This window comes from Oreochromis aureus, linkage group 17 (genome assembly GCF_013358895.1).
Source record: "Oreochromis aureus strain Israel breed Guangdong linkage group 17, ZZ_aureus, whole genome shotgun sequence".
Taxonomy (NCBI): Eukaryota; Metazoa; Chordata; class Actinopteri; order Cichliformes; family Cichlidae; genus Oreochromis; species Oreochromis aureus.
This window is the reverse complement of record NC_052958.1, coordinates 8991667-9017113: the sequence shown is the minus strand read 5'-3', so window position 1 is coordinate 9017113 and position 25447 is coordinate 8991667. Positions and strand designations below refer to the sequence as shown.

The window sequence follows — 25447 nt, the reverse complement described above, 5'->3', positions numbered from 1 at the left end:
AAGATTATTCACAAATGCAAGACATTCAAGACAGTTGCCAATCTTCCCATGAGTAGACATCCAAACAAATCCCCCCCAAGGTCAGTGCAAAAAACTCAAGAGCTACACCTGAGACTCTCCAAGGCTCAGTTACCATGTTAAAGGTTAAAGTTAATGCCGGTACAATTAGAAAAAGGCTGTACAGGTTTGGCTTGTTTGGAAGTGCTGCCAGGAGAAAGCCTCTTGTCTCTAAAAAGAACACGGCAGTGACTTCTGAAAGAATAGACTTCTGGAACAATGTCATTTGGACAGACAAGATCAAAGTGCAGATGTTTGGCCGTAATGAATAACACAACATTTGTAGAAAAACAAAGCATATCAGCACAAACACCTCATACCGACTGTGAAGCATGGTGGTGTAAGGGAGATGATTTGGGCCTATTTTGCAGCCACATGACTGGGATTCTTTGCAGTCATTAAGCCAACCATGAACTCCACTGTACACCAAATTATTCTAGAGTGAAATTGGAGGTCATCTGTCAGGTAAAGCTTGGCTGAATCTCAATCATGCTACATGACAATGAATCCAAGCACAGCAGAAAACCTACAACAGAAAGGCTGAAAGTTCAAGCTCTCAGTTAATGTAAAATAACTGTGAAAAGTGAAAGATGTCATCTGTGGTTGTATTTAACAGATTCTAAAATGGTTTAATGTAACAGATGATTTTTTTTGTTATATCCTGATATGTGAAACTTTGGACCTGAAAGAGGGTCTAGTTTGTTTTTCACAACTTTACAGCATGTAATAAAGTATTTAACTTTTGAAAACAGTAAGGCAATCACTTGCATTACTTCTCTTTTAGTTAGTCAACTTTTTTGGAGCGGGTTCTTATACTTGCCTAGGCTAATTGGAAAGTAAAAGAAGTGGATAAACCAAACCATAGGCCGTAAGTATATCCATAAGTTATTAGAATCTGTCCTCTGAAAAACAGTAAAGAAAACTTATCTGATAATTTGTCATGAAATTTTATGAAAAGGCAACACAAAGACAACAAGATTGGGAGATCACCTCACTCAGTGGGACAGATCTTTGAATGTAAAACTGTTCAGATGGACTAAAGTGGTAAGCTCATTCCTATAATTGCCATTACTGCTGCTACATATTTAAAAAGTTAAATATTGCAAGACAGAAAGAATAGTTATGCTGTACAGTTACAGATTGACCTGGTAAGATAAAAGCATTAAAATGTACCAAAATGTTGCACAAAGTATAAAAAGCTTGTGAAATACCGACAACCACATAAGAGGCGTTTGCTCGTCTCCAGCAATTCAAAAATATGTCAGATGTCAATGATAGCGAGAGATACTTTCAGAAGGTAAAAAACAGAGCTGTAATAAAGAGCTGTGGGACTTTCTTTACAATGCAAAAGCTGCACCTTTGATTTACAAACAACACAAATCCACTTTCAATCATTTAATAAAAGCTTGGATACAAGACCTTTTTTTTTTTTTTTTTTTTCATTTTTTACAGCATGTGTTAAGTTGTATTGGTGGAGAATCCATTTTCTAAACCAATTGCAGTAAGAGTGAATAAAACCCCCAAAATCTTAACAAGGCATTTTTTCAGACATTCAACATTCACCACAGTTTGGATCGGATAATAACAACAGTGTGCTGGTTTAGGGGGCCAACTGACCAACAATATACTCTTCATCTTCTTTTATTGGAGTTGCCAGAAACACTATCACAAATATAAAGATTTTTTTAATATCTAAAATATTTATATAAATAGAAGGTAATTAAAGATCTGGGCAAAATGACAAAGTGCAAAACAGGGAAAAAAAAAAAAAAGGAAAAGAAACAGGGAGGGTTTTAAAAAAAAAAAACTTTAACAGCAAAGACAATATACAACTGCTCTGAAATCAGCAACCATGAGCCTTGTCTTCATTTTAGCTGCAACAGACCGTAACTTCCCATTTCTATTTCTTCAAACAGTAACCCAGGTTGGCTTCTTTTCCCCAACAAACACTTGATCTTTGATCAGTAGATACATGTGAGAAGGTACTGGGTGAGAAAACTGAAATCTATCCAATGATACCAAGATCTGTAACCAGTAAATAACAAAAAAAAAAAAAAGAAGTATCAACCATCGCTTTAGTAGTGTATGCGTTGATCTGTTATTAAACGTCTGTTGACTTAAACGTGTGAGCACAGCAAAGAAAACTGAAGAAAAATTAAAAGATTTGTTTATCTTGTCATAAAAGCGATGTTAGCCATTTAACTGTACACAGCGAGTACCCAGTTAAACCATGTGTATCTACAGCGAAACAAAGACTACCATGCAGGTTCTACTAAACTGATCTAAACTGGTAGACAATCTCACGCGCTGATGGACAGTCATAGGAAGCACTGAGTACTTGGAAAAACTTAACACAAATACAAATGATTATGTACAATTCATTCATCATTAGTGCTTAAACAAAACAACCAATGAGTCCAAAAAGAGTTAGTTTCCACTGAAGCAGTTGGCAAGTACCAGGTGAGTGCATTTCTGAGAGTCACACTGCTAAACAGCAAATTTAAATGCTTTCAGTTATGTTAGCTCTATCGGCAGCAGCAATGAATGAAAGAGGGGGCTACTTCTCTGACATTTTAAAGGTTTATGCCATTTGTTTTTTGACCGATTACGACATCTGCTGCACTTCAAAAGGGACCTGTTATGCCTTTCTTCATTAGCTGTCAAAGTCTAGTTTTAACAAGTAATCTTTGTAAGCCAAAAGCTTGAGCCTTAGACCGATATAATCCCTTTTTAGACAGTTTTTTTTTTTCTATTTATGCGGTTGGGAAGGGCCACCAATCAAATGAAAACTGCCTCAAAGGGAGGAGCTAAAAGTCAGTATAAGGAAAACCTGAATTATTTTGAATTATTAGTGGAAGCAAGCATAGGAGATCCCCTTTGAAATAAGAAAAATCTCTTCACATTTTCTGATCGACTTTTTTGATATCCTCAGTTAAATTCTGTAACACTTTAAACATTTAACCTGTGGCACACAGTGCTATAGAAAACAAAAGCATATAGTTTCCCTTGAAAATGTAAGTGTCGTCTTTTTAAATCAGCACTGCTTTTTTTTTTCTTTTTACACCTGATGCTGCATCTAATAAAAGACACTGAAGGCTCAAAGGAATGACTACCGAGCTACCGGAGAAGAAATGGTACCTAGCTTGAGTTGGGCAGCTGTGAAGCAAGCGGATACATTTTGACCCAGTTCTGACTCGACATAACACAACAAACCAAGCGTAATCGCACTGAGATGAGGCCGACCAGCCTTGGAAGATAAAGATAGTTTAAAAATATAGCTATAGTTTTGAACACTGGAAGAATTATGAAAAAGGGTGGAACCACAGGAAATCGGGAAAGTGGTGCCCCTTTATATGAAAATACAAATAAGGGCCTGGTTTCACAAAACAAAACCTAACCAGCCTTTTGTCTTGCAATAGTAGGAAGAAATACTTGTGACCTCCTGGCCTGTTATCTCTTGACAGGACAAAGGAGGATCTAAACGAGAACACAGTAGAACCACACTACTTCACTTAAATGCTTGCACAGTACTGCATCTAAAGTGTATACACATAATTGTAGTATGAGAAACAACATATGGGATATGGTTCTAAAGTTTCAGAAATCAAGATTTCTGTCAGACTACAATAATTATTTAAAACTAATATTAGAAATTTAAAAAGAACAGAAAAAGCATGTATTGTTTTCTATTGATGACAGTAAACATAGACAGCAGCCATGGCTCAAATTGGTTTGTGTGATTATTAACTAATGATCAAATTATTGAAAGTTTTGAGAAACCAGGCCGAGCTCATTATCATTAATAAACACAGACTAAGACAGGAAAGCTAAAAAATACCCACTCTCCTACCTCATAATTAGGAAAAGGGGACAATTATGAATAAATACAAAAATAAGAACAGATATGTACACATTTTTAACAATATGAACTATAATAATACTTTCAACATTTCTTCAAAATGCCATAGAAATCTTTTTTTTTTTTTTTTGCTGAAAAAAAGTCTCAAACCTCAAAGGTCAGTTAGATAAAAAAAACAAACAAAAACAAAAGAATGATAAATTATTATACAAAATAAGCGCCATCCAACACCTTAATATTAATAACAATAATTCCATTTTTGGATGCAAGTCCGGGAGTTTCTTGCAATGTTTAAGCCAGGACGAAGGGAAAAAATACAAAAACAAAAACATTCTTAAGTTAAATCTGACTTCTTCCTATATTGAAATACAATGCATTGATGTGGCGTTGTTGGTAACACAGATGTCTTCTTCCCTTGTCTGAACAGGTTCTTGTGTGGCACTGCTGGAGATGGCTCTGGAATCAGCGAACAAGGAAGGAAGGTGAACTGAGGGCAGTAAGTGCACTTTGAACACAGGCATGCTGGGATGAACAGGGAGCATTGGGGGACAGGGGGACAGTAAATAGAGAAATGGACAAAGTTGTTTGGTACAGAAAGAAAGAGGTTAAAGAAAAGGTAAATGCTGGATAAAACCCAGCTCATCTCTTTTTAAAGCAAAAGGAAAATAAAAAAAACAAAAAACAGAGAAACACAAAAAAAAGGGTTGTGGAGCCACTGAGGTGGCATAGCTGAAGTCTGAGTCCTACAGTAGTCGTGTCAGTAGGTCCTTTAAACATCAAATTCCCCCAAAGAAATCACAGTTGTCTTTCCACTCAGATTTCTGAAAATAAACTCTGGTTATCCCCCTGCAAAAGTCAACAGTGGTGGTATCATTAACAGTGCCTTAAAATTCCCTTATCAGGAGGATAATAGGTTTTGAAATCCTGTTCTGTAAAGACCACAACCACAGCGACGCGGAGCAGCTTTCCATCAAAATGATCCGTACTGAGGGATGAGTGGTGGAAGCCACTGCCAGCCAACTGTGGGCAAAGACTTCAGAGTCCCGCTGTCACAGCAGGTGAACTGAACTGTTTTTGGATAAAACAGATGTGACATGATGAAGCAGTCTGATTGGTGCTGTAACTGGAAGAGTGGTGAGGTCAAAGGTCACAAACGGTGGTGGCCTGAACAGCTGCCCAACATTCTGTCCATGAAACAGGTTTCTGTCAGTGATGCAACTTGGCCTGTGGAGAAAAACGCACACGTGTCTAGTGATTTTAATTTCTTGCCTGTAAAGCAGCAGCAGTTTCACAGCAGATGGAAGTTTAATTTGTAATTTATTAATTTATTTGCACAACACAGTCATTCATTCTTAGAGCTAATGATGATACCAATTTTATAATAAGCATATATTTAAAAATCACTTATTAGCTTGCAACTTTTGCTCATTAATCAAAATCTGCAACAGTTTATGTTTTAGTAGAGGCAGTGACAGTGCTAAAAGTCTAGGATCATCCTCTGAGGACAATGAACCAAAATCCAAGTCTAATGCATCAAAAAGTGAGAAACATAGGTGTGGCGCTCAGATTCACAGAGACATCACTTAAACTGGTGGGTCTCCCAATTTCTGAAAATAATTAGAATAAATAAAGTTTTGACCATGCATACAGAGTATTGAACCACCCCTCGTACCTTTTTTAATCATTATTCTTATTACTTTATTTTAGGAAAATGGGAAAGAGGTACAGCAATGAATTGAAATATGTCCAAAACACTTGAATTCATAATGCTGTATATAAGACAAAAAAATGAGTTTGTAGAGTTTGTATAATTCTAACAAGGCAACCCTTCCACTGAGACCATTTCAGATGAGGCTTCAGTGAACAAGAGGTGGATCAACTGAAGAGCCAAAAGCATCTCTCAGCCCTGTGTCAGATCTTTGCTGTTTCTTTTTCCTGTTTCTTAAGGACATGACTCTCAGATACTGCTCAGATGTTGTAGAGAGTTTTTAGGCCTGACACCTCTTCTTTTGTGCTTTTACACAAAACTGCATCTTCTGTCATTCAAAAACAAGGTGGTCCGGACTTAATTTGCTCAGCTGTCATCTCTGTATCTTATATCTCTCACTATGTCTAGGACCACCTAATTTTAAGTGGTCACACAACAACTGCGCAAACTTCACCTGCTCATCTATTCACCACTGAATGGTGAAGTATGTCTTCACTGTCTATCATGGGTCAATGACTGGAGAGTCTTCTAATAAATGCTGAAGGTCTCCTACAAACCAGCTCTTAGCCGACTATCAGACTAGCTTGAGAATTCAGAACTGAGCACACTAAAATATATTCCAGGTAGTAGATGACTGCTTACCTGTCTTGGGGATTCAGGCCCTGAAGCTAGTATCCCCCCACTATCGCTTCCATTCCCAAAGAGGCTATCTAACCCACCCAGTCTGCTCAGCTTGTTGCCCTTCCCTCTGTAGGAGCTGGGACTTCGCCTCTTCCTCCCTTCTGCTCCTCCCCCATAAGCTAAGGGTCCTGTGGGAGGAGCCATTGGCTGGTGGGCAGCTGAGGTTGATTCCCTGTTAGGTGAATAGGGTATACTGGTGCTGCCAAGTTCACGACTGGAGAGAAGCAAAAGAAGTTACTTGTTATCCTCTAAAAGAGAATTTAATGGCATAACATGTAGGTATAATCAAATATTTTTGGGAAATAAAACATTTACTTCTAAAGTTAAATATCAAAAGTACAGTTTTTACAAGTTTTCAAAATTGTGGCCTCTTCATGAAACTTTTTTTTTTTTTTTAAATTTTACTGGGGACTCACCTGTTTTGTGATATGTGGCTTTGAGGGCCATCAGCTTTAGATAGCCAGTCCTCTGAGCTTGCCCAAAGTTCGCTATCCCCATGACCAAGTCCCTTTTTCTTGGCTGGGGAGGCAGCTGTCCCTCCCGAGCTTTGTAACTGTGAATTAAAGCCCCTGTTGTTCCTCTTGTAATTATCCACAGTGGGAAAAAAGGAAGAAGAGGAAAATGAGGAGGAAGAGTAGGAAGTTTTTTTTCTCTTCTTAGTTCCCGCTACGGGTTCCTCCACGTCTTTGGATGGACGACTCGCTTTATGCGTGCCGTTACGGGCTTTGCCCTGTGCGAAGACTTGGGTGTGGGGTTGCGGGGAATCTCGGATGTTAAATACCCCAGCTGTGGATGCAGACTGAGGAAACGTGGCGGTGTATGAGAGGGAGTTGGGGAGGGAGTTGAGCAGACGAGAGGTGGGAGAAGGGGCTTGATGTGAAGGTATGGAGGATGTACCAGATGGGGAGAGGAGGCTCTCAGCAGCCAGAGGCACCTTCCTGAAACATGAAGAAGAGAATCTTTCAAAAGAGAAATGTACCAATAAAGTTGTTTTACTGCCAGAATAGGTTGTAGGAAACCTTAAGTAACAATCAATGTGCAGTACTTTACTGAACAATGGTTTTCTGAGCTCAGTTTAGTGTCTTCCCCTCATTTCATCAGCCTCCTCGGCTATTCTTACTTCTCTTCACACGATTAAAACTCAGAAATTATTTATCTATTGTGAATTGTGCAATCATTAACTGCATGCAAACCTGTTCTTTTTTTCCTCTATTGTTGCTAGTTTTGATCTTTGATTAAAAACTTGCAGGCTTCATGTTTGATTTTTTTTCACCTACTAATGTTTAAAAAACAAAACAAAAAACCCTTCCGTCTAAAACATTAAACAGAATTTCTGCTTCCCACAGCTGAGGAGTTCATCCCTTTCTCTCACATCTTTCCATTAAAACATTACATTTTGCTCATCTTTACCATTTCTCACCCAAATCTATTAACCTTTAAGCAAAATATGGTAGCAGAATAATTAAAGAATACACTCGCCTCCACATCTGGGCGTTGAGGTGTTTCTCCACCATGTTTTGGAGTGCCAGCCTCATCCTGTCCCATCGCCTGTCAAACACATAGTGGCCTCGTCCCATCAGCCTGCTGCTGAATACGCAAAACTGTAAGGGGGAGAAAGAAGACAGCTCAGGTGAGAATGTTATGAAAGTAAAAGAATGATAAAGAGAGGCAAGGCAAACAATTCTGAAAAGAAAAAGGAAGAGTGGAGGAGTAAAAAGCAGTAAAAGAGGCATCAAATGATGGAACCAAAGAGATAAGCTGTTTTCACACATCAGCTCTGGACAACATCAGGGGAATTAGGTTGGGACACTGTGCAGAGCAGGGGGCAGCCTGGTTCAGATTGGTTCAGATGTTCTCAATCCTGGAAATAATTCTTTTGGTTTAGGCGAAGGTGCTAACTGGATACAACGTATACGAGGCAGGGCAAAGGGCATGAATTCTGTCCATCGGGTATCATAAAGACTAAAAAGTAGGTGTCAGGTTAAAAATAATGTAATTTTAGATACAATTACATCAGATATTTGTGTTTTCATGTCTACGTAGGTTGGGAAACTTCTAAACATGAACTAGACTGCAGTACATGTGTAAAAAATGCCATAGATGAAGAAGAACAGATGTCGAAGGGAAAAGAGACAAACTCTACAGGGAGTGCAGAATTATTAGGCAAATGAGTATTTTGTCCACATCATCCTCTTCATGCATGTTGTCTTACTCCAAGCTGTATAGGCTCGAAAGCCTACTACCAATTAAGCATATTAGGTGACGTGCATCTCTGTAATGAGAAGGGGTGTGGTCTAATGACATCAACACCCTATATCAGGTGTGCATAATTATTAGGCAACTTCCTTTCCTTTGGCAAAATGGGTCAAAAGAAGGACTTGACAGGCTCAGAAAAGTCAAAAATAGTGAGATATCTTGCAGAGGGATGCAGCAGTCTTAAAATTGCAAAGCTTCTGAAGCGTGATCATTGAACAATCAAGCATTTCATTCAAAATAGTCAACAGGGTCGCAAGAAGCGTGTGGAAAAACCAAGGCGCAAAATAACTGCCCATGAACTGAGAAAAGTCAAGCGTGCAGCTGCCAAGATGCCACTTGCCACCAGTTTGGCCATATTTCAGAGCTGCAACATCACTGGAGTGCCCAAAAGCACAAGGTGTGCAATACTCAGAGACATGGCCAAGGTAAGAAAGGCTGAAAGACGACCACCACTGAACAAGACACACAAGCTGAAACGTCAAGACTGGGCCAAGAAATATCTCAAGACTGATTTTTCTAAGGTTTTATGGACTGATGAAATGAGAGTGAGTCTTGATGGGCCAGATGGATGGGCCCGTGGCTGGATTGGTAAAGGGCAGAGAGCTCCAGTCCGACTCAGACGCCAGCAAGGTGGAGGTGGAGTACTGGTTTGGGCTGGTATCATCAAAGATGAGCTTGTGGGGCCTTTTCGGGTTGAGGATGGAGTCAAGCTCAACTCCCAGTCCTACTGCCAGTTTCTGGAAGACACCTTCTTCAAGCAGTGATACAGGAAGAAGTCTGCATCCTTCAAGAAAAACATGATTTTCATGCAGGACAATGCTCCATCACACGCGTCCAAGTACTCCACAGCGTGGCTGGCAAGAAAGGGTATAAAAGAAGAAAAACTAATGACATGGCCTCCTTGTTCACCTGATCTGAACCCCATTGAGAACCTGTGGTCCATCATCAAATGTGAGATTTACAAGGAGGGAAAACAGTACAACAGTTAACCTCCAGTTTTGAGTTCCCTCCCCAGACGCCTTAACGCCCACTCACATCCTGGGCCATCTGACCTCAAGAATTCACATGACAAGGTGGGGTCAGGTTTCACAATGAGCTCACCCGAAACCCTGGCTGATTAGGTCCCACACCCGCTTTCACACCTTGGCTCATGTGATTAGAGGATCAACAGGGGGTCCTTTGTCCCTCTTTGGGGGGATACTCCCACTGGGTTTAAATCTGGGACTCTCGGCCATTTGACCTTAGAACTGAAGAAGCTTCTCAGATGAGAGGTGAAACGTCTTCAAGCAACTTAAAGAAGTCCAGACGCTTTTCTTTGCAAATTCCTTTGACTACGATGACCTGGATGACTGAGAACCTTCACAGACAGTACACCTCTCTGAACAGTGTCTGGGAGGCTGTGGTTGCTGCTGCACGCAATGTTGATGGTGAACAGATCAAAACACTGACAGAATCCATGGATGGCAGGCTTTTGAGTGTCCTTGCAAAGAAAGGTGGCTATATTGGTCGCTGATTTGTTTTTGTTTTGTTTTTGAATGTCAGAAATGTACATTTGTGAATGTGGAGATGTTATATTGGTTTCACTGGTAAAAATAAATCATTGAAATGGGTATATATTTGTTTTTTGTTAAGTTGCCTAATAATTATGCACAGTAATAGTCACCTGCACACACAGATATCCCCTAAAATAGCTAAAACTAAAACAAACTAAAACTACTTCCAAAAACATTCAGCTTTGATATTAATGAGTTTTTTGGGTTCACTGAGAACATGGTTGTTGTTCAATAATAAAATTATTCCTCAAAAATACAACTTGCCTAATAATTCTGCACTCCCTGTAAGCAATGTTAAAATATTTTAGAATTTCAGATAAAATAAAAAAATATAACTGGAACTTTTAACAGGAAATATACAGTACAGTGTACAAATGTTATCGAGTATGATGACTTTTAGAACCTCCCATTAATCTAACCGTTCAGGTTGAAACTGACTATGACGTGAGAGCTCTGACTTGAAGAAGTATAAATATCAAGCATTTCTTTAAATTTAGTTAAATGCAGAATTCAGGAGTAAAAATGCAAACATGTCTGCATCAGCTTTCCATATATTTTAATAATATTACGGGCACTTAGTACCTGCCATTTTAAAAGGAACAAGAGGACATGCCTGGCAAACTTCCAATGTCAGCATAACTTCAGCAAGTTAATACTCCCTACCAGTGAGCCTATACACAACCTGCATGTGGAGCCTGTACAAAAACTGTGGTGCAAAAAATGGCAACACACTTTATTTTAAAGACCTCAATCTCATTTCTAATCTTTACGCCAGGAGTCTCAAACTTAAATGAGTTGTGGGCCACTGCTGGCCCTGTCATCTAATTGGAGAAAACACCCACAAATATTTCCAAAAATGTAGTGTTTTTTCCTTAAAATTTCAAATATTGTATAACAAGAAAAAACTCAAAATTGTTTTCTTTACAAATAACTCTCACTGAACCAACACAGCCATTCGCTTAACATGTTTGTACTGTCTGCTCATATTGCCTTCATATTAAATAATGTTTTGCTTTTTAAAGAACCTATTTTAACATTGCACTCAACAACAAACAAATACCCCAAACTTCAAGGGCCAAATAGCATTAGATTTCTTCACGTCAATATACGGGCCGCACATAGGGGTGACGTGGGCCGCGAGTTTGAGACCCCTGCTTTACGCTGGCTCATTGCTCTAGCTCTAAGGATAACACATACTGGATAAGAGTGTGAGATCAACCATTTAACATAGAACAGAATCTCTTTTCCAAAATAGCCAACTTTTCCTTTAACACATACTATCAAGCTACACCTGAGGCTGAACTGCAACAAAAATATTTTCACTAAATGACATATAAAAGCAGACCCTGCAGGGATAAGACAGGAGATAGGATGACTAAAACTTTTGTGAATGGGTTACTGAATGCCCTGAGGTTATGGAATAAGAAAATGCATGGTAGTGTAGCATTACTGGTCCTTCTATTTTACCCCTAAAGGCTGCGGGTGATGACTGGAGTAGTGAATAGCAGGTCTGTCAGCATCCTCTGGATCTGCATCGCCCTCATCGCTGGAAAGTCGACTGCTCTCTCCAGCAGCGGTCACCCAGCTGTGGGGAGCTGGTTCTGGGTTAGGGGCCTGGACAGGAGATGCTGCTGTGAGCAGAGGACCTGAGGTGGAAGTGGAGGAGCCTCCTGGAACCCTGAGACAAAGGGGTGAATAAAGTAATGAGACAAAGTGGGTTAAGGATTAAAGAAGTGGAAACATATGGGATAGAAAAACGAAAATTAAAGAAAAGAGACAGAACAGGAGCCGTGACAGGGAAATTTAAATGTGAATGCAGAAGATGAAGAGTGTAAACAAAGAAAGAAGGAAAACACCCAATAAGTTCATTTTTAAAGAAGGGTTTTGTGCTTTAAATAGAAACAGGATATATGTTTCTCACAACAATTTGACATAGGGTGATTTTTCTGCTACTGTTGCGCCCTTCTAGCAAACTGTGTCTATAGCATCCCCTGGTGGAAAAGGGTGCATCTGTCTGAAGAAAAAATGCTCAAGTATGTAAGTGAACACAATCTTCTCAAAATGACAAGTAAACATACTGAAGACTAAAATAAATAAGCCATTATTTCTGTTTAGAAAGCATTCCCTTTCTCTAAAAGAGCAGTTTAACTTCAGTGGCCAAAGTTTAACAACATAAAAATGGCAGAAGTACATAGAAAACCATAGAAAGTAGGCATTATATTATACAATGCTCCTGAAAAACACTCCTCATTTTTAAAGCTGATTAGATTCCTAAAGCTTATGCATATTTAATACTTTTCACATCCTTTGTACCTTGGTATGTGTGCATTTGCCAGCCGCAGCTTCAGCGTGGAGAGAGGTCGTCCATTGGGGCAGTGAGACTTGCTGGGAGACGAGCTCTCTTTAGATGTGATACTCTGGCTGGAGCCTTCCTTCCCTCCCTGCGCTCCGTCCTTGTCCTTCTCCTTTTCTTTCACTCCATCCTTCTCCTTCGCCCGCCCCTTGTGTTCAGCCAGGAGGATGTCAAAATGTTTCCTTCGGCCAGGGACAGCCCGCCGGTGGGTTAAAGAGTGAGTCTGCAGCAAAAAAAAAAAAAAAAAAAAAACACAACAAAAGAAAAACCAATTATTTTATTCTTTTGTTCCTCTGACCGTTTAGAAATACTGGGTTATTTCCAGAGAGACTTTGTAAATGAAAATATTGATCTGTGAAGAACTGACTGTACCACAAACACACTTCACTGGGCTTGAATGCGGCATTGAGAGAGGCTCAAGACATGACTTTTTGGTTTCATGATAGTTTCCATAACCTCACACTGTATGTGTCTACGTCACACCACACAAACACGGGTAAATATTACCTGTGCCTATATACCTTTCCAGGAACTTTGGAAGGTAACCAGCCATCAAACATTTGGTTTTCCAATAGATATTTACCAAACGAGTCAGGGAGGTTGCTTTAGACTGCCAGGGTGGCGTTTGGAAAGAAAACTGCTTCCTGCACTTATTCAAAGGGATCAGTGAAGGTCTGTGCATCTTTAACCACAAGGTCTGGAAGATTTATGTATCACATTTCAATAGTCAGGATAGTTAGAAAACACATTTGAAAGAAAATGAAACTTTTAAAAACTGAACAAGATGCCAGTGTTTGGTCATCTAGTAGAAATTATGGTGATGTATTAGGGTTTTCTACAGTTTGAAGTAATGCTGAATTCAGAAAGAAAAGGGAAATCTGAACTTTCTTTAAAAAATAAAATAAAATAAAACACTGAAAAGTGTCAAATGTAACTTAATTTTAATTTAAAGATTCACCACCACTGCACTTTCCTCCCCCATCTCCACCTCATCCTCTTCCTTGTCACCCGAAACTTCATCTCCTGACCTGAAATCAGGACTCTAACATCAGAAAATGTCCATAAACATGCCTATTTATTCCTGATTAGATTATTCCAGATTAGACATGTGACCTTCCTGCCTCCGGATAGCTGACATTGAGCTGGCTGGTTAAAAGCCAATGTCCCTCTGATAAACAGTTTGATTACATTCTCACATTGTGTGAGAGTTCATTTGCCAATTGCCTGAGTGTGACAACATTAAAATCCAATTTAAAAACATTTTTTGTAACACTGGCAATATCACCATCATTGATCTGAAATGAGCTCCAGTGACTCATCAGCCCATACTGGACACATTCACAAATTCTTACAGCCTCGGATGCTTCACAAACAGCACAAAACCGATCGATATTAAATTTTACATGTTGTAAATATGTTTGGGGTTTTTTTTGGTTTGTTTTGTGGATAGTTTGGCATGTGCCCTCTAGTTTATCAAGACAGAATGCTATGTGTCTAGTGATGCTGGAGATAGTAGATCTGAACAAGATTACTTTGACAAACCACTCCCACATGAAAAAATGGCAACACATTAGCCTGATACATCTTTAATTACTTAACCAGTTTGCAGTGATTAGTAAAGCTCAGCAGAGGTAATTATAGGGCAGTAAAAGAGAGTATTACTTCTTAAGATGTTTTAGCCTCATCCAACATCTATAATTACCTCATCAGGGGAAGTGTAGGCCCTGTAATGCCTGAGCAATGCTACCCAGCATTAACTGAGAAAGGGTGTACACACAAGAGAGGCAGCCAGAGAGCTAGATATGATCATAGCTGTGGTCGGCGTCTTTCAGTAGCGACGTCAATATGCCCTTTAACGCTATTACTCTCATAAATTATAAAAAAAAAAAAAAAAAAAAAAGAGCTGCTCTTGTGGTCAGACAGCCTCAGACAGAGAGCAGGAGGGTCAGATGCAACTATTATCTCCACAGAAAACACGCAGAGGTTGAGAGTGTGGGTAACCCTGCATTCATGCGTTTATTTGCGTTACCTTGCAGGTGAGAGACCGTGTGCAGGGTCGTTTAGTCTCGGGGTCCTGCACTCCGCAGTGCTTGTTGGGATCAAACACTCTCCCTGCAAAAACAAACACAACACAGAAACACACACTGGAGTCATCTGGTAATTTCTTCCTTCCTTCCTTCGAGTACCAAATCACATTTGATGGGAGTGGGAGTGCTGCAACACCACGAGGAAATCAATTTTCCTCTTCTGAGACAGCAGTTCGCTAGCGTCCTCGCTCACATTTGTCTGTTCGCATGTTGCTATATTCATTTGATCATTCAGTTGTGGTCTGAGGCTACTCTAATAGTACCAGTCTGTGTGACATTATTAGCAGTCCTTCCAGTATCAAACAAAGAAAAAAAACAAAGAAAGACTCTTCATACTGTGACAAATTATTCTTGACACAACATACTGTCAAGCCTGACAAGAGTCACTAGTGACTGACAGCCGAGCACACTCTCTCCAGCCTTAACGAATCGTATCCAGAGGGGAAAATTTGCACTTGATAATGATCTCCACCCCTAAAAGTTAAGGTCAATTTCTAACCCGAGTCTCTGATGTGTGTTGTAGGAATAATGCTAAAATGTATATGATGAAATAACTAGTAAGAATGGATGAAATACATATATGTAGTTTGTGAGGGTCTGCCAGTTATGATGAGGACTCAACTCCCTATCATAACAGCAGTTTCTTCTGGCTTGAGTTTTAACATTTTTTTAAGTCTCTGTCTTTGTTGTTTACTCACTTGATGTTAATTATACTAATTTTCTCTCTGGTTTTATTCTTATTATTACAGCCAAAATAGCTGATTTGGCTCATCACCTTTGAAGTCAACTTTCTCTGACTGGCAGCCCTTCAAAAACAAAAAGCAGTGTGCCTGGGGTGACAACATTGGAGACACGACAAAAAAGGGTACCCGACAAATGATTTTACTTGTTAATGGCATCAATTACACAGTTGTGCTTAGTTGAGGAGTCTGCAAAACTTAAGCCGTTAAGTGTGTGAGTCTTAAACTGCAAAACAGAATTTTATTTTTGGAATAAATAAATTTAAATCAGCCTTTCAATTAGTGTTCTATCATTTGTAAACTTGAAAATGTCAAACCTAACTATTTAAGTTGGGTTTGACATTTAGAAAGGAAAAAAAAGAAAGAAAAAGCAGTTAGTTCTCTACTCTGCCTACATTTGCAGACTGACAGACCTTTCTTCCTCCACACAGACTTGCAAATAAACAGCAGCCTCCAGTCAGCAGGTTATCTTGAACAGTGTTACTATCACAGGGCTGTAATCTCGTGCTGGCCTTTCCTATAATCCCTGTAATCGTTCTGTGTTTGCAGTATGAGACAGCAGCTCCAGTGGATATAGCCAGAGCAACAAACACGCACTCAGACATAAACAAACTCACATGCGCGCTCCCTCAGTTCTCACAAACTTGATAAAAGGAAGTGAGAGAGAGAGAGAGAGCGAGAGAGAAAGGAAGACGATTGCTGTGAACAGAGCCCGAGCAAGACAACCCAAACAACACCAAAAGCAGAAGGTCAAGAAGAGCAAGAAACAAGACGAGTGACGTGCAGAGAGAAAAAGATGCAGCCAGGAGCCTGCGAAAGAAAAATTAGGATAGAGCATGAGCTTGTGAAAGCGAGAGAGGAGGAAACAAGGAGGTCGAGAGGCAGGCAGTGTAGAGTGAGAGGATGGAAGGGAAAAAAAAAAAAAAAAAAAAAAAAAAAATGTAGACACACAGGAGGTGGGGAAAATCTCTCAAGAAGACAAGCAGCTTTTTGGCAGTGGGAGCTCGTGAATTAGAGGGTGTAAATCAGAGGCTCAGAGCATAGAGGCACTCGGTGCAAACTGAGAGAAAGATTAGTGAAATGAAAAGAGGAAGAGAAGGAAAAGCAGCATAGAGAGATGCGACACAAAAAAACACAAACCCTGAAATATCAATAGGAAATCTTTTTAACTTTATTGCCACATGTGTTTTCACACCTTCTTATACAGAATGATATATTCAGTTAACTTGTGCCTAAATGTGAATATGAAAGGAAAAAAGTTTGGGATTGAGAATTAGTAAGAAAGCTGAGATAGGCAGGCAAGCAGTGAATAACAAGAAAGGGGAGGGAAAAAAAGGAGAGAGAAATCCATTAAATGTAGGGAGGTGTTTGACCAATTCTGAAGCTCACAGTTTCACCCGCTGCTGACCTGTGTGCCGCTAAACACTCAGGCTGGAAGCTGTCAAAAGAACACTGAGGAAAAGTGCACGAGCTTATCTGGGTGCACGCGTGCGGTAATGTAGGAATTCTAATGTAAAGCTCAGTAGAAGGAATTAAATGAGCAAAGGCTGAATTATGTAACTCTTGCAGCACAGGAATGTCAATCGTCTGAAGCGTCAAGAATCAGTTTCCTGAGCTGCAGGCTGATGGACTGAAATCCTAAATCAACCATAAAAAAGGCAGGAAGGAAAATGACTCAATATGTCACAGTGATACACACATGCGGTAAGACTTCTGCTGGATCCCCCCCTTCCTAAAAAAAAAAAAAAAAAAAGAAAGAAAGAAAGTACTGACCTGAAAGTCTTTTGTGACTCCTGGAGGGAGTCTTAGTCCCATTCTGTTGCTTCTTCTCCAACGGCGACACTGATGGCAAAGCTGGGAGAGCAACAGCTCGGTGAGAAGGCGAGGGTGACAGGGAGGATTTCCGATCCAGTGGGGAGGGAGACGGCGTTGACGCTGCCCTTCTGTCCAGCGGGGAGCGAGCTGGACTGGGCCGCTTATCTAGAGAGGATGGAGGCGTGATGGATCGCGGCGTGGATGGGCCGCTGCTGCCGCGACCATTTGTGAGCTTTTCGCTTGATCGCTGGGAGGCCTGGGTAGTGAGGGATGAAGGCTTATGCGAGGAAGGGGAGGAAGAGGAAGAGGTGAGGCGCACGTGTGCCGCTGAATCGCCTCGGCTGAGGCAGGGCATCTTCTCCAGGCTTACGACTGGCAGCGACACACTGGAGAATAGTGGGAAGAGAGTTGCAGGCAACGTTTTTTTGCAATTAATGAATAAAATGTGGGATTTTATCGGACTAAGTAACAATGTTATCATATTGTGTACCCACCAGGTCTTGTTCCGCGCTCCCTTGGGCGGGTACACAGCAAGTGGGGCCTTGCTGAAACGGGAGTGAGGGTAATCTTTAGGTATCCTGAACGCCAGTGTCTCCCCAGGACTGGGAGCCACAGCAGGGGGCACTGGGGATGCTTTGGGCTTCATGGCCAAAAAAGGACTCCTGGAGGGGACTGGGGAGCTGTGCTGCTTCTCTAAAACAGATCAAGCCCAAAAGAGAGAAAGGGAAAAAAAGCTCTTATTCATGCATGACAAAAATATGAATAATAAAAATAATCATAAACACATTATGACAATCAAGACAGACCAAAAAGAGCATGCACTGCTAGTGGTAACTTTGGATCTGATTTGCCTTCAATTAGTCTTTTTAAACCAACTCTACCCTGCTTAGTTGCCAGATGGCTATGTTGTAACACAGGGGAGAGCAAATCTGTGGCTGAACTTCTCCACAAAAAGAAATTTCAAATCAACCAAGGATGCTTTTCACTAATTAGCAGTATGCCTAACACCATCTGAAGTGTCCTTTTCGTGATCACCCCCCACCACCACAATAGCCAACAATTGCAATATTTTTGACCCAGATTTGATCAGAATACACAAGTTGGAAAAAAGTAAGATGCTGAGAACACAGAAGGAAACATAGACGGGAGTAAATCACAAAGCAGCAGGGAGTAAACACGGCGGAGAGGAGAGGAGCTTACACTTACGGTTTTTGCTATGCATGTCTTTGTGGGATCAGGGTGGGTGGGGGAGTGGGGGTGTGTGGTCCAGGACTGTCTCTGTGTCTGTCTCACAGGGAAACTATACCCCAGCTACCTGAATGAAAACAGAGGATTGAATACATCGTGAGCACTGAGAAACGAGGCGGGGAAAAGACAGAAACAGTAAAACGGTGCTTTGGATAGCTAATAGAGTATACAAATTAGGTGGAATGTCATCCTCTTTTTCTGTTTCCCTTAAGGCACGTCACTTCTACAAGTGAGCTAACTAAACCTAACCAACATCTGCAAGACTTGGCTCACAGATAAGCTGGAGAAAAGCTGATGTTAATTTTGGGATGACAATAGTTTGAGATCCTATCACTGGCGGGCTTTACTGTGACTTGACTCATTACCTTCTGCTTATCATTAAATGAACACTAGCATTGTTAAACAGCTGAAACTACACCTGTTCATACGCATTTGCAAACAGACTACTGTGCAGAGGCACGGATGTGGAGGCAAATATAAAGTTTTCAAAAGTCAGGCATCCACGAAATATATTATGATTACTTTGTGAGAGCATAATTTGCATGCGTGGGTGTGTGTGTGCGTGTGGCAGGTGTGTAAATAAGCCAGTGGAGGCAGACATCCACAGAGGCAGCTGTCTTCAGAGTAGTAGGATCAAAGTCCAGAGACACATTCACAGGTATGCAGTTACAATAGGGCTGCAACAAACAATTATTTTGATAGTCGACTAGTCACCGATTATTTTTGGGATTATTCGACTAATCAGATCATGCATCCATTGGACGTAAAACGTACAGCTTATTTCACCAGCATGCATCTGCTCTTATGATATAACTATCATTAGCTTACAGCTTTAAGTGTTTAAGGTATGTGCTAACCAAAAATAAAGACAAGATGATAGTTTATTAAATTTTAATGACATTTGCAGATTGTTTCGGTGGAGTTTAATAAACTCAGCCGTCTGCTCCTTGCTATCTAAAATATAACAGGACACCGGAGTATATTCTCGAGCATCTCACACTTCTGATAATCAGTTGTCTGCTTGATGTTTATTCAGCTGTGTAAAAACTATAACTTTAATCTCAGCCAAACCGATTTACTCAGGAACAAATAAAATACTAAAAAAAGCCAAACAATATCATTTTTAAGTTATCTAAGTGACTTATATATCATGTTTAACCTGAGTAGCGAAAGACGGCGGTGGGTTTGAAAACGATTTGCCGGGGTTCTCACCGGCTCTAGTGAGCCTTCAACCCCGGCTAGCTATCGAGCTGGTGGGTAACAGACGTCTCCGAAAACGTCGGCGCGCTTTTGAAAATATGTCTTGATAAACTGAGCAGATATTTTAGGTTTACACAGCTACATTCTCGCCTGAAAATATGTTAAACGTTTATTTTGTGACCCAGAAAGAATAATAAGAGTGATATTAAAACTAACCAGCTGCCGCCATTGTTGAAAACTGAGCAGGGCCGCGCTATGAATTCTGGGACACAGCTTCTTCTTCTTCGGGGTTTAACGGCAGCTGGCATCCTTGTACATGCAGTGCTGCCATCTTCTGTTTCAGTCCGTTATTACACTCTTAAATCCTACTACTTATTCCTGCGTCTTTGGGATCTTACAAAGCTTCAAACGACGTGTCGACTATTAAATTAGTCGTCGACGATTCGTCGACGTAATCGTGACTAGTCAACTAATCGTGGCAGCCCTAAGTTACAACAGTGCAAACTTTGCACATTAAATCTCTCATTATTTTACAGTTTGCCATATTAAGTAGTTAACTCCACTGTACGGTTCGATGAAGCTGCGCTGCAGAAATAGATGGGGAAAACTTGCATGTAATTCAGGGTTATTCTCCGATTTAGGCATTTTATCATTTTCCCAGGAATGAAAAAGGTAAAAAAAACCAAAACAAAAACCAACATAAATCTGAAGAAATATGATATCAGATTTCTTGTGATTATTCAGCCAAGCCAGACACCCCCAATACTCTGTGACTCATCTGGTTTATATGATGTGTATACTATACTTTATTTGCTTTATTATACAAATAGCTTATGATAAGACAACAAAATAACCTGATATAGAACTTAAAAAATAATTCTTAAAAAGTTGCAAGACTTTTAAAATCTTTTATAGCTGTATGTGACATAATGATCAACTTTTCCCCCCCAGAACAGCTTCAGATATATATTTTATATCTTATATATCAGAACTCATCCAGGGAGTAAGGAGTCGTTTGGGAGTTAACCACACTAATTTACCGTACAATACATGGGCGAGTGCCCAGGCAAGGTCACTAAGCCACTCAACCACAAGGGCACCCTCCCTACTACACTCTCAGCCTGCTGGTTGTTATGGCAATGCAGAGAGCCCCAACGGCTGCTGATAGGCTCTTGACTCATCCTGTGGGAGGAGCCAGCTGATGATGAGGAAGCACAAGTTCTCAGAGCTCAGCTGGGTTTGTTTACACTGACAGAGGAGCAGGGAATAGAAGTAGAGAGAGGAATGGCATGAGAAAAATCTGAAATACAGATGAAGATTCTCAGAGTGTGTTGGAGTCAAAGGCATTGGACTTGGAATTTTAAAAAGAGCAAGTTGTTTGGGATAAACAGTGAATTTAAAAAAGGCATTATGGATGTATACAGAGCATGTTTCCAAAAATACCACTACTGAAGAAGTTCCCAGGAATACGGACAGACTGACATACTGAAGAAACACTTTCTTCTTTTTTTTTTTTAAAGGATATTTTTAAAATATTTCATCTACCAGAAACCATCTACCCGAGGCAGAACTTGCATGGTTTCAAACATATCACAATCACAAGTAGTAAGCATGATGGATACACAGTTATATTGCATCAGAGAGTGGTAACAGCAGCTCACAGTTATGGGTTGTCATAGTAATACACAAGAAAAGAGCAGTGAGAAAGACGGATTGTCACAGCAAGTGATGGTAAGATTTCTTATTGTCGATGCTGATCTTAACCCTAAACAGAGTCTGAAAAAACAACCAAACAACAACGACAACAACGAAAATAGACAGAAGCCTAACCTGGGAGGAAAAAAAAAATATCACTGTGGAACAAATATTCTGTTGAACATGCCACAGCTGAACATTTTGTCAGCACACGATCAGGTGTCTGTCTTCGAAGATGGGCAAACAAGTGTTTTTGTATATTTAACATGTGCCAAGTTTTACCTCTAGATTAAAAATTTAAATCAGTCCTGCAGTTTATCTGCCTCCTGGACGGAGACACCAAGCCCCTTCTCACATTGACTTCTGACATTACAAACAGAAGCTTTTACAAATGAGACAGCCACATCCTCTGTGTTTAACAGGAAGAGAAAAATGGGGCATGATTTTCTGCAGTTCCAAAGCTTAAATTGCACTGCTGGTTTTCAAAGAATGATTTAAGTTAGCTATCATAATGTTGCACTTGTCTCAGTGGATATTTTTTAAGTTTATTTTATACTTTAAACTTCTACTTCTTATTGTAGCCAAGCAGCTAAAGTACCTTAACTGCTACACTAAGCACTGCAGCCAGTTAGACACTCATGTACATTTTTTATTCTGTAAATATAAAAAAAATTGGGATTGACTTCTCTCTTGCATTAAGAGCAAAGTCAGTAGCTCACTAATGGGCCCTTCAGCTATTAGGGGGGGTATTACTTTCTGTATCTATAGATATGTATTTATAAAAACTCTTGACTGTTGAGAAAAGTCTCTGTTAGCATCTGAGATAAAGTTAAAAATATATCAAAGTCATGTCCTTCTCTTCTCTAAAGTGCAGACAAAAAAAATATGTGAAGACACTTCCTCAGATGTACACTCTCGGTTGGCATTTTAATTGGTCCATACCTCAGCTAATGGCTCACATACAGCCAAGCCACAATAACAATACCACAACTGTGGCGTGAACGAAACTCAACAGAAATTCTGTGGTTAAGGGCAAAACTTTCCACCATCAGCCAAATAACATGTGCGCCACAGCCCAGGAACACGCGTTTTAACAACAACGACGTCAAACACAGAAGCAGCCAATACACCTGTTTAAGGTGGAAATGAAACGAAATGGTTGTGATCTGCGTTGTGACCTGCTGCTCAATTAATTCACCACTACAGAGAAAAGTTGGAAAGCGAGTAAAGCAACCAACAGAAACAACGTGAACCTTTAAATCATGCACTCAACTCACTCAGACACACACAAGCACACACAGCAGGGCACAAGCAGGAGCAAGGTTAGAATACAGACGCTCAGAAGAGTGAAGAGAGGAAACAGTAGGAAATGAGAATTGAAAGAAATATCTGAACATACTGTGGAGACCTGATTTATTTAGCGACGTGGCTTCAAAAGCACAGCTCATTCGTTACAACAAGTAGTTGTGACTCTTGCATTCTGTAGTTTCGAATGGTTTTTAAGACTCAGAGGTGAAAATTACATGCTGTTTGAAACACTATACAACTATAATTACCATAATATAGGCATCAATCAGCTACTGATAGTGGCATTACTGGAAGGGCATACCAGAGACAACAAATAATCTAGCCCAGACTTACTTCCTGTTCCACGTGCAGGTTATTGTTTAGAGCCAAACTATGAATGCAGATAAACAATCAGATAACGCCATTATTTTCCCATCCATGTGTTTCTTTTTTGCTGTCCACGTGCACTTTTATCGGCACGCGATCAAAGATAATCAAGCGTCGTTGCCAAAATATTGCCCACAGACACTGTAGAGATAACATTTATAAGATTATAAGACTAAAGTTATGAAATCATACTTTTTTCATTGGGAAGGGTTCATATGAACATCGTGATCTGGTTATAAAAAGCTTTAAGATTCACTCACAAGCATTAAATATTGTTTACTTGCACATTTTTGTCTTTACAAACTCACTGGAGCGAACATGCTGCTAACACTGCCAGAGTAAGGGATTTAGCTGATATCCCACTGGGCCACTTATGCTAAGAATATACATGCTTGCTTTACTCTAAGGAGATTTAAATAAACAAATCCACTAAATAGAGCAAGCCTCTGATGTATAAAAGAAAGTATATGTTAACCTTTTAGCACAGAAGACTCTGCATATATTTAAATGCATTCAGTGCGCATTCTAGCTTTAAGTTATCTCTTCAAACACATCAGAAATGAGCAGCAAACTGGGCATGTATAACTAGGAGCCACTGACCCCTGAGGCAGCCAATCCCCTCCTCGTTCTCTGTGCATGAGTGTGTGTGTGCACATGCATGCATTTCGGTTTATGTAAGGCCTTAGTGCCGTTTTGATATACAGGTCAAGCATGAAAGTTAATCCCACGATGGATACACACAAAATCAAATACAAGGCAACTGCGATGACTAAAAAAGATACTACTACAGGGTCACAACATTTAAAGCAGAATCCCCGGCAGGGAACAATGGCACCGTGCTTGTGAGGATACTGCAGTGACATGATTAGGATCTACAACAATGGGAGGAAATGCATAAAATATCATAAGAATATCCTGACAGCGTGAGCTCCTAGAGGCAATCTACTCAACAGAGGTCAGGAAGAGGATTTTTCACGCCATGACACACAGCAGTTGCGTATATAAAGCTTATTTAGGTATGCAGCAAGTGACTTAACTACAGTAACTGGACTGGAAGACTTATAGGTCACTGCAAAACTAAAAATAATAGTACATGATGAAATCCACACTGAATTCCTCAAAAACCAGAGTCTCCAACTAGTCAGTATGTGAACTGCCCTGCTGGTCTGCTTGGTGCCTGACTATTATGGTAATGTGGCCTGGAGGATCACTTTGTTTTATAGGGGAGCTCTCAGGAGATTCCCACTCCCGACTGTGTGTTGTGTTTTTGTGTGTGTGCATGAGTGTGCTTCAGACCTGTTGTCACCCGACCGTGTGTGTGTCAGCAAGTAGAAATGCTGCCAATGAGAGAGAGGAGGGGGCCTGCAGGGGGCAGGAGCAGGGACAAAACAACACTGGCTGCCAGGAGTCTGTGAGAGAGTGTGTGCATGTGTGTCTCACAATACCACTGACCTCTTTCTGCTGAGAAACAGAAAGTGAGAATGTGTGTGTGCATGAAACTTCACAGGCCTCTCTACTCACAGGAAGAAATAAGTGTGTTAGTGTATGTGTGTGTATATTAAGCGTGACCATGCCCCCCCACTTTCCGCACAAACAGAAAGCTCAGGCTAGAAGGAAGCAACAGCTCACGGGCAGATGTGAGCGAGCTCAGTTGAGCCACAATCAAAAACAAACAAGAGGTAGTTGGACAGTGTGAGGGGCCAATGAGGTCTGAACAAACAAGAATGTTAAAAAAAAAAAAAGAAAGAGAGAGACTAACAATTATTTTCAATATGTTAGTTTCAACAGTTAGTTACTTAATATTGAAATTAAGTGAATGTCTCTATTTAAAAAATTTCATGATGTGATATTATAGTATATAGTATATATTATATCAGAACTATTCACTACAGAACTGTTCACTATTTTTATTACAGATTACATCAATAAGGAAGCTGACTAAACATTAACTGATAACTTATGGCAAAAGGGTGGGATTAAATAAGTGTGTACTTCTTCCCACTCCCTTTCAACATGTAAATGAATCAGAACGGTAGCAATATTGAAATGTATTGACTTTTGTATAGTATTTTTTTCTCTCTTAATTTCTTTACTAAATGTACCTGTATATTGATTACATGTTTGAAATAAATTAACAAAAAAAAATTAACAATTAGTTATGCACATTCCTGTCGGTCTTCTGCTACTGGAAACTGAATTTCCCAGAGGAACCTACCCGAGGGATTAATAAAGTTCTATCTATCTATCTATCTTATTTAATAAATATGACAACTGACAGCAGCTGAGCAACTTTGTGAGCTATTCTCATTGGGCTGCAGTCTCCATAGCGACCACATGCTATGGTCGCATGTCCTTAATTGACGGTAAGCCTGCCTGTGCAAGAAGCATATGCAGCTTAGCACCACATATATACATCATGTTGCTATGATACATATGATGTATGCATCATGGTCTGGATCCAGACACTCACTTCACGTAAGATGTGGAGGTATTTTTGAGCCTCATGTAGTCTTGAAGTACT

The 25447-nt window shown here is 40.1% G+C and overlaps 1 protein-coding gene across 2 annotated transcripts in view; it reads right to left on the bottom strand.

The window, feature by feature from the left end:
- Nucleotides 1–988: 988 nt before the first annotated feature.
- atxn7l1 (ataxin 7-like 1) overlaps nucleotides 989–25447 on the bottom strand; it is a 33337-nt gene continuing 8878 nt past the window's right edge. Inside the window, exons 3-12 of one of the 2 annotated variants that reach the window (XM_039601102.1) lie at nucleotides 18316–18424; nucleotides 17604–17802; nucleotides 17068–17495; nucleotides 14497–14579; nucleotides 12428–12690; nucleotides 11582–11792; nucleotides 7785–7906; nucleotides 6722–7243; nucleotides 6267–6519; nucleotides 989–5140 (exon numbers count right to left, since the gene is read on the bottom strand). In XM_039601102.1, the coding sequence (XP_039457036.1) occupies nucleotides 5123–5140; nucleotides 6267–6519; nucleotides 6722–7243; nucleotides 7785–7906; nucleotides 11582–11792; nucleotides 12428–12690; nucleotides 14497–14579; nucleotides 17068–17495; nucleotides 17604–17802; nucleotides 18316–18331 (2115 nt within the window). In that variant the 5' untranslated portion in view covers nucleotides 18332–18424 and the 3' untranslated portion in view covers nucleotides 989–5122. The remainder of the gene's footprint in view (nucleotides 5141–6266; nucleotides 6520–6721; nucleotides 7244–7784; nucleotides 7907–11581; nucleotides 11793–12427; nucleotides 12691–14496; nucleotides 14580–17067; nucleotides 17496–17603; nucleotides 17803–18315; nucleotides 18425–25447) is intronic. The other variant, XM_039601101.1, reaches the window with a different exon arrangement.